Raw genomic sequence first — 15,232 nt, 5'->3', positions numbered from 1 at the left:
GAGAGAGAGAGAGAGAGAGAATTTTAATATTTTTTTTTTTTAGTTTTTCGGCAGACACAACATTTGTTTGTATGTGGTGCTGAGGATCGAACCCAGGCCGCACGCATGCCAGGCGAGCGCGCTGCCGCTTGAGCCACATCCCCAGCCCCTTGATCTTGTTTTCAACAGGAATAATATTGTTGGTTATTTTGCTAGGAACAGATGAGACTAAATGTAATTTCTCCAAATTGCATTGAAACAATTCTTATGATTTTTATAATTTTCTCTTATACATTCTTTTTTATATAGGCTTCTTCTCTCTTTTATTCTTTCATATATTGGGCATAAAAGGTCAAGGTATTTCCTTATTGAGAGTTGCCCCTCAGAACATTATTCTTGGGCTGGGTGTGGTGGTGCTCACCCAGGTGGTACATACCTGTAATCCCAGAAGTTTGGGAGGCTGAGGCAGGAGGATCACAAGTTCAAAGCCAGCCTCAGCAACTTAGCAAGGCCTTAAACAACTAAGTGAGACTGTCTCAAAAAATAAAAGGGCTGGGAAGGTAGCTCAGTGGTAAAAGCATCCAAGGGGCTCTCACCCCAGTACCACAATAAATGAATAAAAAAATAAGTAAACAAGCAAGCAGAAATCATTTCTAGTTAATAAGTCAAGAAAAAACTATTGTTGCACTTGTGTACATTCCTTTCTCTTAATTTTCTTTGGGCCCTGTAGCAGCATGTGCATACCACCTGAGGTTCTTGTTAAATTTTAGTTTGGTTCAGTGATTCTAGGGTGGGACCTGACATTTTACGTTTCTAAGGAGCTCCCAGGTAATGCCAGTGCTCAGGACCCAGGACCACACTTAGAGAAGCAGTTTTGTTTTGTGTTTGCAATGCTTAGAACTGTGAAACTAGACAGAGCCTTCCACATTCTAGGCAAGCACTCTACCACTGAGTCATACCCTAGCCTATAATGTTTTATTTTATGTATGAACCATATTTTGTTTAACTGACCGCCTTATTTTGTTCCTCTAAAAATAATCTTCTGAAATAGACAGTATAGGAATTATCTTTTAGAGATGAGAACACTGAGACTTTGCAGTTAAAAAATAAAATAGATTTTAGTAGATGTTTATTGAGTTGGAGGCCTAGAATTATAATGATGCCATCCATACCATATGCCAGCATTTTGTAAGTGACAAGTAATATGATAGGGTTCTGAAACAGTGAATCTGGGAGTCTTTGAATACTATTTAATGTTTTGTTTGTTTGTTTTTGGGTTTTGGTACTGGGTTTGATTCCTGAAGTGCTCTACCATTCAGCTATGCCCCTAGCCCTTTTTATTTTTCTTTATTTTGAGACAGGGTCTCCTTACATTACTGGCCTTGAACTTATGATCCTTGTGCCTCAGCCTCCCTCCTGAGTCACTAGGATTACAGGCAGGCTCCCTGAACCCTGCAGTGTTTAATCTTTTTATCTTTGTTACATAGGTCTCTACTTTGGTAAAGAATGTTTTGTATTGTTTTTGGTATGGTGAATTGAACCTAGGACAGCTTTACCAATGAGCTAAGTCACCAGCCATTGTTTAAAATTTTTATTTTGAGACAGGGTCTTGCTGAGTTGCTTAGAGCCTCACCAAGGTGCTGAGGTTGGCTTTGAACTTGGGATCCTCCTGTCTCAGCCTAACTAGTAGCTGGGATTACAGGCATGAACTACCATGCCTGGTTAAGAATGTCTAAAAATTTATTTAACCATTTTTTTTTTTAAATCACATGGACTTAATGTCCAATTTTCAGAGATTAATATATAAGAAAATTACATCCCCATCCTGAATGCTCCCAAATAACTACGGTGGTAATTGGTGTTCATTTTTTCTTCTTTTGAGATGGAGTCCTTGTATTATCTAGGTTGGCCTTCAACGTCTTCCTGGGGCAGAGGTGCTCCTCCTGCCTAAACCTCCCAAGTAGTTAGGCCTATAGGCACGGGCCACCATGTCTGATTACTAATGGTATTTCTTACTTGGCTATATTTCCTCAGTGACAGTATTTGTTCTCAGTTAAATTCTGATTCCTCTTCTCTGAGCTTATTTTTCCCATTCTTTCTTTCTTTTTTTTTTTTTTTAATCAGTTTTCCTCTTACTCTATTTGTGTGAAGAGAATGGGTGCCATTAGGAACGTGGGTTTTACTTTCCAGTCACATCACATCTTAAGCTTTTATAGTCATAGAACTTGTAGAGCTGAAAATGTCTTGAGATCACTTAATCCAGCTTTTTGTTCAGAAGATACTGAGTTCCTTTGGTCTATCATGGTCGATACTGAGAAGTTGGTGGCTTTTAAAATTTCTCTGGAAAATTCAATAGATTACATAGAGCAGAGCTTCTCAAAGTGTGATCCATGTACTGGGAACCATTTGTTACTCTGGTGACAAGATATATACAAAGATGGAGAGGAAATACTTAGAAACTTCAAAGTTTGCTATCTGTGCAGCCTAATAATAAAACTTAAGACTTATATCTTTTATGTCCTATTTTTCACTTTTTAAAAAATGATTGATTTTGTTTACATTTTATAAAAATATTATTCTACAGTAGATTGAAAGAAAATAAGACAAACAAAAAACTTGATTCTTTAGCATAGTGTGTGAAGCACTGATGTAGAATATCCAACACAGTGTCATGTAGAAGTCTCTTCTGCCAGTTTTCAAGTACAAATAACTGTGGGTTTTTTTTTCTTTTTTCTTTTATCTTAAAAAAATATTAGTTTTGCTGTAATTTGAAGAGAGATTTACACATGTAGAAATGTAATACATATTTATTCTGATCTTGGAGATACTCATTTAATGTGTTACTATACCCCCAGCTCAGTAAGGTTGGAAAAACTTAAGCTAGTAAGCTATATCCAAAATATTTGGATATAGGTAATTGGTGGTAATTGGCAATATTTGTATGTTACCATCTTGGATAAGAGAAGGAAACGACCTAGTGAGAGAAGTATTGGGACTGGGGTCAGATTTCTTGTCATTTAGCTTTTGGAAAGCACATAGTTGTAACATTATTTAGTGTTCATTTCTATTTTAATGTAATTTTGTGTCATTTGTAATGCCTCTTTTAGTTTTAGCAGTCATCCCATGTTCTTTGGAATTAGAGTAGCCTTCTCCTGGTTTCTTTTTTTGTGGTGGGGATAACCAGGGATTGAACTCAGGAATATTCAGCCACTGATTCACATCCCTAGCCCTGATCCTTCTATTTGTATTTTATTTAGAGGCTGGGCCTCACTGAGTTGCTTAGTGCCTCACTGTTGCTGAGGCTGGCTTTGAACTGGCGATCCTCCTGCCTCAGCCTCCCAAACTCCTGGGATTACAGGAGTGCATCGACACACGGCCTCCTGATTTCTTAATCAAATTATAGGTGAGCATATCTGTGACATAATAGACATAGACTATCAGAGGCTGTGAACTTAAGTGGTGTTTACAGGTTTGAGGGACATAACTTCATACTACTCAGGATCATGAAATTGTCACTCCCTATTTAATGATAGAAAGGTCAGTGATGAAGCAAGTGACTATCGATCCCCTAAAAGGCACCTCCTTTTAGAATTCTGTTTACAATCTAAGAATCCTTAAAAATAAGATTCCTTTTACTTACTACATTTAATTTTGGCAAATTTTAAATCCTCTACTTGAACATTCTATGTGATGTCTACATAATATGATTAATCTTTTTCCATATGATGAAATGGAATGACACATTTTATCTTTAAAAAATTTTATTTGGCAAATCCTTCTTCTTCCTTTTTTTCTTTTTTTTTGGTGGTACTGGGGATTGAACCCAGGGCCTTGTGCATGCTAGGCAAGCACTCTACCAACTGAGCTATATCCGCAGTCCCCAAATCCTTCATCTTATGTTTATTTAAATATAGGTGAATATTTTATCTGTAGGGCAGCTATTCATCTTTGTTTTGAAACTAGTTTTTTTTTTTTTTTAATGGTACCAGGGATTGAACCCAGGGGTGCTTAACCACTGAGCCACATCCCTATCCCTTTTTATTTTGAGACAGAGTCAGCTAAGTTGCTGAGGCTGGCTTTGAACTTGCAGTCCTCCTGCCTCAGCCTCCCAAGTCACTGGGATTACAGGGTGTGCCACCACATCTGGGTTGAAACTAATTTTTATTTGTACAAAGCTCACATTTTTAAGGTATATGATGTTTGAAATTGAGTTAGGATTTGAGATAACCAACACATAGTCTCCTTCGTGGCTATTAAATTATGTTTTTCTTTTTTTCTTTTTTTGACACTGGGATTAAACCTAGGGGTGCCCTACTGGTGAATTACATCTCCAGCCCTTTTTATTTATATTTATTTATTTATTCATTCATTAATTTTTTCTTTTTTGGGGGTGGGGTGGGGGGTACCAGGGATTAAACTCAGGGATCACTCAACCACTAAGCCACATCCCCAAGTTGCTTAGCACCTGGCTTTTGCTGAGGCTGCCTTTAAACCTTTGATCCTCCTCCCTCAGCTACTGGGATTACAGGTGTGTGCCATAGCCCAGGATCTCATTTTGTTAAAGAGACCAGGTTTTATTGTGTTGCTTAGGCAAGCAGTGATCCTCCTGCCTTAGCTTACTGAGTATCTGGGACCACCAGTGTGTACCATCACACCTGACTAAAATTGATAGTTTTTTTTTTTTTCTTTTTAGATATACATGACAGTAGAGTATATTTTGACATATTATACATACATGGAGTATAATTTATAAATCATTTTTTAAAAACTGTTCTTCTTTGCTTCCTGTATTAGAGGCATAAGTAGAGCAGGGAGATTTTTGTTAAGTGTCTAAGTGTTATTTTATGGCTAAATCCCAATGAGGCTTTCTGCATTATGTTATAATGACCCACACGAAGTTCTTCTTTACACAGGACTGGGTTGGACTGCTTGTTGTTCTCTCCATCCTGACCTTCTTTTCCTATCCTTTAGAAATGTCTTTAAAAGCCATGAGGAAGGTGATGTGATGTTAATGTTTGCACTGCTTTAAAGCCCACTTCTCCAACTTGTATTTATACCTGGATTATTTCTGCCTAGGGTTTGAAATGTTAGAAAATAGACATGAAAATTTTCCTAAGAAACCTCTGCTTTCCTATAGGTTATGCAGATGGTCATTTTTCTCTTACTTTCTAAACTAAATTCACCCATACTCCAATTTATGTAAAAACAAACCTTCAAACTGAACATCGATGTTGTCATATGTGTGCACGCACATACGATATAGTTCTGGTCAGTGCTTTTTTTTTTTAAGAGAGAGAGAGAGAGAATTTTTTAATATTTATTTTTCAGTTTTCAGCGGACACAACATCTTTTTTTGTATGTGGTGCTGAGATTGAACCCAGCGCCCCACGCATGCCAGGCAAGCACGCTACCACTTTCTTTTTTCTTTTGTTACTGGGATTGAACTCAGGAGTTCTGTATTGCTGAACCATATCCCCAGCCATTATTTATTTATTTATTTTTGAGACAGGATCTTGCTAAGTTGCTGAGGGTTTCACTAATTTGCTGGGGGTTCTTGCTCAATTATTGAGACTGGCCCTGAACTTGTCATCCTCCTGCCCAGCTTTCCCAGCTGCTTAGATTACAGGTGTGTGCCACTGCACCTGACTGTGCTTTTTCATTCTGTGGCCCAATTCTTTACCTCCAAAAAAGAGATGAAATTGTGTTCTTATGATATGGTGAGGAAAAACCCAGCTTTTTGATCAAATCAATTTAGTATTGTAAAACGTAAGAAATAGAGCTTTTCTCTCTTCAAAAACCTGTGGTTTTAGAAGATTCAGTGTAAGATTGCACAAAGCTTTTAGATTGCAGAAAAGAAAAGCAGTGTTCTTTTTTTTTTAAATGTTTTTTTTTTTTTTTTTCCTTAGAGAGAGAGAATTATATTTATTTTTTAGTTCTCGGCAGACACAACATCTTTGTTTGTATGTGGTGCTGAGGATCGAACCCGGGCCGCATGCATGCTAGGCGAGCGCGCTACCACTTGAGCCACATCCCCAGCCCAAAAGCAGTGTTCTTGCTGTGCGCAGTGGTGCATGCCTGTAATGCCAGTGGCTCAGGAGGCTGAGGCAGGAGGATCCAGACTTCAAAGCCAGCCTCAGCAAAAGCAAGGCCCTAAGCAACCCAGTAAGAACCTGTCTCTAAATAAAATACAAAATAGGGCTGGGGATGCTGCTCAGTGGTCAAGAGTCCCTGAGTTCAATCCCTTGCACCTCTGCCACCAAAAACAAAACAAAACAAAACCTGAAAGCAGTGTTTTTAAAGAAACTCAGTTTCTGGGGCTTGGATTGTGGCTCAGTGGTAGAGCTCTTGCCTAGCATGCGTGAGGCACTGGGTTCGATTCTCAGCACCACGTACAAATAAATAAAATAAATGTCCAACAACAACTAAAAATAAAAATAAAAAAAAAAAAAGAAACTCAGTTTCTTAAAGAAATAAAAGCATAGAAAAAGACTGGAGCAAAGTAGAAGACAGGAGACCTCAAAACTTGGGCAAAAGGGAGAGTGTGGCTCTCCAGTTTCTTATTTCTTATTCATCAAATTGTGCTCTTGGATATTAAGGAAAGACTGGCTGATAGTTAAATTTCTCTAGCAAGGAGAAAGATTTTTGCTTTCCTTTTTTTGATTAAAAAATTTTTGAGGGATTGACGTTGTGGCCAGTGGTACAGCACTCGTCTAGCACGGGCGCTGAGTTCCATCCTCAGAACCACATAAAAAATAAATAAATAAAATAAAGGCATTGTGTCCATCTACAACTAAAAAAATATTAAAAAAATGTTTTTGAGTGCAGATCAAACCCAGGGCAAATGTTCTACCACTGACCTATACCTCCAGCCCTAGATTTCTGATTCTTAGTGTTTTGATTCTAGGATGTTAAGTTTTCTTGGTGTGTTTTCTCTCTTTCTCTGTCCAGTTCGTATTTCACAGCATGATTCCAAAATGTATAACTTGGAAAAATATGTGTGTGTATATAAATATTTATATATATATACACACATACACACACAACACATACACACACACTCACACATAAGCTTTTTATATTTACAAGCTTTTTCTTTCCTAAGTAATGTAATATTCAAAGATGGTAATCTGTTCCCCTGCTATGTTAAGTTTCTTTTGGATGTTTCTGTTCCAGTACTTCTATCCTTAGGGAAGGTTTAATACTGATGGCTAATGATCTTATTTTGGATTATTTTTCTTCATGTTTTTATTTTTATTTATTTTTGGTACCAGGGATCAAACCAGGGGAACTTAACCACTAAGCCACATCCCCAGACCTTTTTATTTATTTATTTATTTATTTATTTTTTAAAGATGGAAGGATTAAAGCACAAGGCTAGTTAGCTAGGAACAATAGCTAATTAGCATTTCAAATTTTTCTTTTTTCTTTTTTTTTTTAAGAGAGAGAGAGAGAGAGAGAGAGAGAGAGAGAGAGAGAATTTCAATATTTTATTTTTTAGTTATCGGCGGACACAACATCTTTGTTTGTATGTGGTGCTGAGGATCGAACCCCGGCCGCATGCATGCCAGGGGAGCGCGCTACCGCTTCAGCCACATCCGCAGCCCCCAGACCTTTTTATTTTTTATTTTGAGACAAAGTCTCACTGAGTTGTTTGGGGCCTCACTCAGTTGGTGAGGCTGGTCTCAAACTTGTGATCCTCCTGCCTTAGCATCTCAAGTTGCTAGGCTTATAGGAGTGTGCTCCTGGGCCCAGCCCATGTTATTTATTTGTTTATTTAAAAATATTTTTAGTTGTAGATGGACACATTATTTTTATGTGGTGCTGAGGATCGAACCCAGTGCCTCACTCATGCGAGACAGGCGCTCTACCACTGAGCTATAGCCCCAGCCCCTTGTGTTTTGTATTTTGAGCTACCTATTGTGACTTAAACTAAATAGATATCTTATGTATGTAACTTTATTATTGTAATCATTATACTTTTGGTTGTTGTTGTTGTTATTTTATTATTATTATTTTGATGCTAAGAATTGATGCTAGGGCCTCACATGTGGCAAGTGAGCTACACCCCCATCCCCAGAGAGCTTGTATTTATTGATCATTTTTCTACCTCCAGATGATATTGAAACTATCCTGATATATTTTAAGAACTAGGCATTCTGTAAAATAAAAGCCAAAAAGCTTCTGAATGGGAAATGCTCTCAATATCCCCAAAACTGCATGTGCTCCTGAGCCCTCTTATTATGCAATGTGGTAGTTTTATTGAATACTTGTTAAACTGAATGAAAGCACAAAAATATGAAAGTAAATGGTCAAGGTAGGCATGTACCTTATTTATTCACATTTCTGAGAGGTAGCTAGTTATTGGTCATTTTGTCCTTTTTTTTTTTTTTTTGGTGTGTGTGTGTGTGTGTGTGTTTCTTCTGTGGTAGTAGGGCTTGAACACAGGGCCTAATGCATGGTAGGCTGTAACCCTGCCACTGAGCTGCACCCCAGCAGTCTTTGTTTTAAAGACTCAAAAACAGAGGAAGAGAAACACAAATGAGCGACATACGGTTGATTAGAATTTTTCCTTTAAACACACCAAGCGGTATTACATCTGTTAGTCTACATTACTAAATAAGTATGATGAAATTCTTAGCAATGAAATCTTTCTTATGTCACTGAGTGTAGTGTTTTAAAAAATTTAAATTAATGTATTATGATCGTCCATGATATATCTACTGCTTTAAAGGTGCATTGGAGTGCAACTAAACACTCTAAATTAGCACCTTTCACTCTTACCCCTTGCCTAGAAATTTCTATTTACTAAAGCAAGAGATTCATTTTTAATCTGCCCAGCTACTATGAATAGTTTTTTTGACAGACAAGGAATCTCTAGAGTTCTCTTTATGGGGATACCTGCTTAGCCCTCTTTCCTAAGCCATTCTCTAGTTTTCTACTATTAAAAGACTATTCAAATTGGTAACCTGGAGAAGATGTCCATGTTTTGAGCCATCTTCTGAGATAGCAGAAATAAGGCCACCCATACTCCCTTATCTGCACCCTGGCAGACACTGAACACACTCCACCCTGCATGTTTGGGTAGAGGTGATAGTGTCAAGCCACCCCTTCTAACCTGATGATGAGCCTGATCCCCTTCACACACTGGGGACCTTTCTTTTTACAGTAAGCACCTATTACCTTGTAAGCAAGAAAACTTGAATTCTTTGTAAACACGAATAAGGCAGGTCAGGAAGGGTGTGCAAGGGCTAGCTACTTGATGTACCTATGCAGAAAGGTAGATGCAGCTCTTCAGGTCTCTTAAGATGTAGAAAATAAACCCTTACCCAAATAAAACTGATGATTTCATCCATAAAATAGGAAGCAAGGTAACCAATGACCAAGTCACCTGCACATTTTGAATTGAGGAGATGATTTTGCTGTCATTCACATTCTGGTGGATATCTGACATAGAGTCCAACACTTGCTTAGGGGAGACAAATTGGCCCTTCATGTAGATCAAGACACTCTTAGTATTTGGTTTTAATTTGCTGAGTTAGCCATGTTGGCCTGAAGAGTTGATCTAGCCCTCTCACTGAAAGACTTAATAACCAGGAGAGCACAGGGTGGTATGGTGTGTGGCCAGAAGTACTGCATCATAAGTTGTGAGTAGAGAATAAAAATTGAGGCTGTGTCTTGCCAGCAGCTTATTTTTAAAAGTTGGATTATCTTTCTTATGAGACAGAGTCTTATCCACTTGAGGGACGCTGCAAAGATGCTTGATTCTGTGAAGACTAGAAAAACGAATTCATCTGAGAATACTAAAACATAAAGCTTATAAGGTAAAAACATGTTAGGAGATTGGGGAGGGTCTGTCTTACTTCATTGGCTTTGTGGGTAGCAGTAACACGTGTCTTTGATAAAGAGAAGCAAGATAGGTCCTTCTGAGTTTCCTCAGAAGCAAACACTTGAGTTTCTATTAGCATGCTTGTGTGCTTGGGAGAGCATGACGGTGCTGCTCTGGAAATCTGTGAAACCAAAACAGGAGAGGTTGTGTAAAATAATAGTAACAAGCTACTTCCCCAGAAATGATCATTGCCTTCTTTGTTTGGGCACATTATAAGAATAGCATGTTTATTTTGGACTTTTGAGTTCTAAGAAGATATTTGATGCTAAAATAAAAAGTTCTTTATTATATAATTTTTATATTTTGTATTGTATTATTTCTAATAGCCTTTCCAAAAATATAAAAATTTTCTGAAATATTAGATTATTCAAGGTATTCCCAACCTACTTTTTTAGAATTAAATAGGCTTCTTTAATCAAATTCAGTTTTCTCCCTTTTCCTCAGCCTTTGCCAAAAATAAAATCCTCCTACACCTGCTCACCCATTTTTTTCTGTGTAACACTCCAGGCACTGTTTCTAGGAAAAGGTTAAAATTAAGAATAAGGCATTTCCTGCTGACCACCATATTTGTACTTCCATAGCTGCATTTTGGGCCAATTTCTTTTGCCATCTGTTCTCAGCATGGATAAGTTGAGATTCATCTATCAACAAGAGAAAAGCAAAACTACATATTTTCATTTAACTTCTTCCCCAGAAGCATGGCTTAGCTTTGCCTATTAGACTCTTCACTGGCAAATAATTTGACATGGAAATGCCATACAAAATTTTTTTTAAACTTTATTTTTTTATTTAGTTCTCTGTTTTTAATGTGGTGCTGGGGAGCGAACCCAGTGCCTCACATGTGCTAGGCCAGTGTTCTACCAGTGAGCTACAGCCCCAGCCCCCATACAATTTTTAAAAAATGTCAATTTTGCTTTATGTATAATTTTAAAAATAGTAGAAATATTCTATTTTAATTTTATACCCTTCTTTATTTCCTAATGTAGTATTTTAAGTATTTTCCCATGATCGTATGTTGCTCATCCCTGCCCCTTTCAAAGGCAATTGCTATTTATTGTACATACTTGGGAATTTAAAAAAAAATCAACCATAAGTGCTGGGGATGTAGCTCAGTGGTAGAATGTTTGCCTAGCATGCAAGAGTTCCAGGGTTCAATCCCCATACCTTAAACAGAGAGAAAGAGAATTAGCCATAATTCCTGTTAATCCACTGTTAAAATTTTGAACCTGTCCCTCCTCTCTCCCTTTCTTACATATATAAATATCAGTGTATATACATATATATAAAGCATATATGTGCATATTTTAAAATAAGAACTAGGGTTATACTTTATATAATTTTTTAGTGAATATAAATTTTTTCATCCATATTTCCATTTGACAAGGCATTTCAGGAGCATCATAGAACCCTTTTTCAGGGGCATCCTAGAATCTGTTTGATAGAACTTATTTCTTTTTAACATTAAAATCGATCAGTGGGCTAGGGATGTGGCTCAAGCGGTAGCGCGCTCGCCTGGCATGCATGTGGCCTGGGTTCGATCCTCAGCACCACATACAAACAAAGATGTTGTGTCCGCCAAATACTAAAAAATAAATATTAAAATTCTCTCTCTCTCCCTCTCTTTCCCTCTCTCTTTAAATAAATAAATAAATAAAATAAAATTGATTAGTTCCTTAACTCTTGCTTTAGAGTTGCTTTCACAAATGGAAAGGTGTTAGGGTCACCCAGATGAAGTATAGGTCCTGTCCTCCTAATGCACCCCCCTTGTAGAGCAACTCCTGTGTTGATCTAGTTTTGCTTAATATCAAGGCAACTATAGCTTTCCTCTGTGCTTAGTGATTTGATTAAGTAAAAAATTTAAAAAAATTTTTTTACACCTGCAATTAGAATTCTTGGTCTTTAAAATGTTCAACTTTAACACTTCACCGTGTTCCACCATTTCATGGTCTGTCATCTCTATGGCTTGTTTTTTTTTTTTTTTTTTAATAACTTTATTTTATTTACTTATATGTGGTGCTGAGGATCGAACCCAGGGCCTTGCACGTGCGAGGTGAGCGCTCTACCGCTGAGCCATAACCCCAGCCCTCTATGGCTTGTTAAACTAAGGAAAGAAGTATTTCTGCTCAAGCTTGGGGTAGGGACACTAGCAGAGCCTATGAGGTGACAGCCTGAAAAAACTCAAGCTAGGAATCCTGCATATTGCCTTATTAAACGTCATCCATATAAATGGAATGTGTTTATAGTTCATCTGGCAAGCAGTTGGCATGAGAACAAACACAGCTTGGGTCACCATACTGTCCTTATGTTCTAAATCAGCAGTTCTTAACACCTGCTGCAGGGCCCCTTCTCCTGCCTGAGCATCTGTGCTTTAGGAAACCAGAGTGTGATGTATCTCTGAGATTTGTTGAAAGAGAAGAAAGGTTGTGAACCACAGCTCCAAGTTCTGTCCACTAGGGGTTCAATGTATGATATATGCATATTGAGATTAGTATTGGAAATGGAAATGCAAGTAAATTCCTTAAGTTTACCTGTTTTTGTTTTTGTTTTCTTTTAATCACTGGATTATTTCCAGTTCTGGAGTCTCATTTTTTAAAGAACTTAACTGATAGATGCCAACTCATTTATCATCATTTTTTAAATTGGACATTGTTCCCCTTCCTGTGAAATATAAATATATATTTTATATAATAAATGTATATATTTGTGGGGAAAGATGTTGAGGTATGAAATATTAGAGCCCATAGGGATTGTGAGCAGTAGTTGGAATGCTAAATTTAATCCACAGATAGGTTTTGTTTGGCATGCAGAGGTTTAAAAATATATATGAATTTAGCCAGGCATGGTGGTACACACTTGTAATCTCAGCTACTTGGGGTGCTGAAGTGGAGAATTGCAAGTTCAAGGCTGTCAGGAGCAACTTAACAAGACCCTGTCTCTGAAAAAAAGGTAGAGTATCCCTGAGTTCGGTGTTCAGTACTGCAAAAGAAAATTCCAGGCTTGATCTTGAGTGCTTTGAGAGATGCACATCCTCCACGTGACCCTGGGCATCACCATCTCCCCTACATATAGGTATATGAACTACCAATGCAAATAAGTGATAACCTGTTTCTACTAGGAAAGATCTTATTTAGGGATGTGAAATTCCATGTCTCCTTTTCTCCCACTTTAAAAAAAAAAAAAAAAATGAGAGCAACCAAGTAGGACAGTCACTGAACACATTGTCCTGCTCCCTTCCTCACCTTTAAATTCATGATTAGGGGAAAAGAAGAGCAATTGTCAAGACTGTAGAAATCAAGGAACTTTGGCAGCCTCATACAAAAGCTTTATTTCCTGCTTCTTGTTATGAAGTGGTTGCTTCTCTCTATGGAAACCCAAATGTAGCTTCAATCATTAGATTGCCTTAGTTTTGTCTTTGAGAATGCATGATCTGATATTTAAATAGCTCATTTTAGCAACGAGGGCCAATTTATATATAGTAACAGACTTCCTCTTTTTCCCTCACTTTTTTTTTTTTTAATTAGGGGTTGAACCCAGGGGTGCTATATCACTGAGCCACATCCCCAGCCCTTTTTATTTTTATTTTTTTAAATTTTGAGACAGGTTCTTGCTAGATTGGTTAAGGCTTCACTAAGTTGTTAATGGTAGCGTCAAACTTGTGATCTTCCAGACTCAGCCCTGACAAGTTGCTGGGATTACAGGTGTCTACAGCCACGTCTGGCTAGACTGCATTCTAAATAAAAAGTTAGGGTGGCAGCTGGAAGGTGGGAAGCATTTCCTGACTTGTACCTGATAAGAATTACTGGAATGCCCTTTACATATGCAGATTCCCAGGCCCTCTGGTGGTGGGGAGGTGGGGGTTGGAGGGTATGTCCTCAAGTGATTCTTACCAGGCATGTGTGGGAAACATGGGTGGTATGGTTCAGAATATGGGCACTGAGTGAAGTGACCTTGGCCATTGGTTTGTTCTAGACCAACCATTTTCTTATCTGTAAAATGGGGACAGTAATCTTCCTTACTTAACCTAGACTGTGGTTTTCCAGATGAAGGACTGTAGTGAATAGAAGCTTCTTAGCAAAGTTTTTGGCACATAAGTAGTATTGGTAAATGTTGTTCCTCCATTAGCAGGCTTTCCATGAACTCCTGAGCCATAGCTTTCTAGAGCATTCAGGAAAGACTGATGTTTGCTTTCTTTTCTTTCTGAAATAGCATCTAACAAAAGCATAATGTTTGGAGAAAATTTGAAAAAGCAAAAGGAATAACATATAAATACTTTTACCTTGTTATTTCATGAATTTACTTCTAACAAATGCTATAACAATATAGTCAGTTTTCTTTTGAAAAATAGTGAATTTCAGGCTGGGGATGTGGCTCAAGCGGTAGCGCGCTCGCCTGGCATGCGTGCGGCCCGGGTTCGAATCTCAGCACCACATGCAAACAAAAATGTTGTGTCTGCTGAAAACTAAAAAATAAATATTAAAAAATTCTCTCTCTCTCTTAAAAAAAATAGTGAATTTCCCTTAAATTGCTTATTGTGCTGCTCAAATTTGTGTTTCTTATATTAAGGTTTTGCTTGTTTGGTCGATTTTGTTTATTTTTATACACCGTGATTAAAGTCTCTGAGTGTGTGTGTGTTGGGGGAGGAATTGAACCCAGAATGTATTACATGCTAGACAAGTGCTCTACCGCTGAGCTACACTGTAGCACCAGGCCATGTTCTTAAAGCTCAATACTCATTAGGTTCTAGAAACTATTATAACATTGCTGCAGATTTTGGTTTTTAGTTTTAGTTGTTTAACTAAAACAAAACAGTGTAGGATATTTTTTTCTTTTTTCTGATACTGGGGATCCAACTCAGGGGCACTGTACCACTAAACTAAATTGCCAGCCCTTTATATTTTTTTATTTTGAGACAGGGTCTTACTAAGTAAGTTGTCCAGTCTGGCCTCAAACTTGTGATCCTGTTGCCTCCACTTCCTGAATCACTGGGATTACAGGTGTGTACCACCGTGCTCAGCTATTATATTTATGTGGTTATTGTTGTTTTTTCTCCTTAAAGCCGTTATGGATTGGAAATGGTTAGGGCTAAAATAAAGTCCCAAGAGTGACTGTTCTAAATAAATGGAAATAAAAATTTATTACTAAAAATTGTTAAGTGATCTCTAAAACTTGCCTCAGGAGGCCTTGTGAAGAGAGATTTTGGGTACATTCAGTACTATTCAAAGCCCATGCCATTGTGTTTCTGCCATAGTTGGCCTGTTCCAGGCATGTACATCCCAGCTCAGCTTGTTTAGTCACAAAGGCCAAAGATGCTCTATGCAAGATATATAGTATTGTGTGTGGGTTTTTTTTTTTTTTTTTTTTTTTTTT

The 15,232-nt window shown here is 37.6% G+C and overlaps 1 protein-coding gene and 1 non-coding gene across 2 annotated transcripts in view; one reads left to right on the top strand and one right to left on the bottom strand.

The window, feature by feature from the left end:
- The window catches only part of Hectd4 (HECT domain E3 ubiquitin protein ligase 4), a 176,344-nt gene that overhangs the window by 16,536 nt on the left and 144,576 nt on the right, over window positions 1–15,232 (top strand). Inside the window, exon 2 of the mRNA XM_015505175.2 lies at window positions 14,804–14,859. Within this exon, the coding sequence (XP_015360661.2) occupies window positions 14,804–14,859 (56 nt within the window). The remainder of the gene's footprint in view (window positions 1–14,803; window positions 14,860–15,232) is intronic.
- Window positions 3,782–3,852, bottom strand: Trnaa-agc. The gene has a single exon. It is a non-coding gene; the product is annotated as a tRNA-Ala (tRNA).

This window comes from Marmota marmota, unplaced genomic scaffold (assembly GCF_001458135.2).
Source record: "Marmota marmota marmota unplaced genomic scaffold, marMar, whole genome shotgun sequence".
In the NCBI taxonomy this organism is placed as follows: Eukaryota; Metazoa; Chordata; class Mammalia; order Rodentia; family Sciuridae; genus Marmota; species Marmota marmota.
The sequence above is the reverse complement of the archived record's forward strand: the minus strand, read 5'-3'. Positions and strand labels throughout refer to the sequence as shown.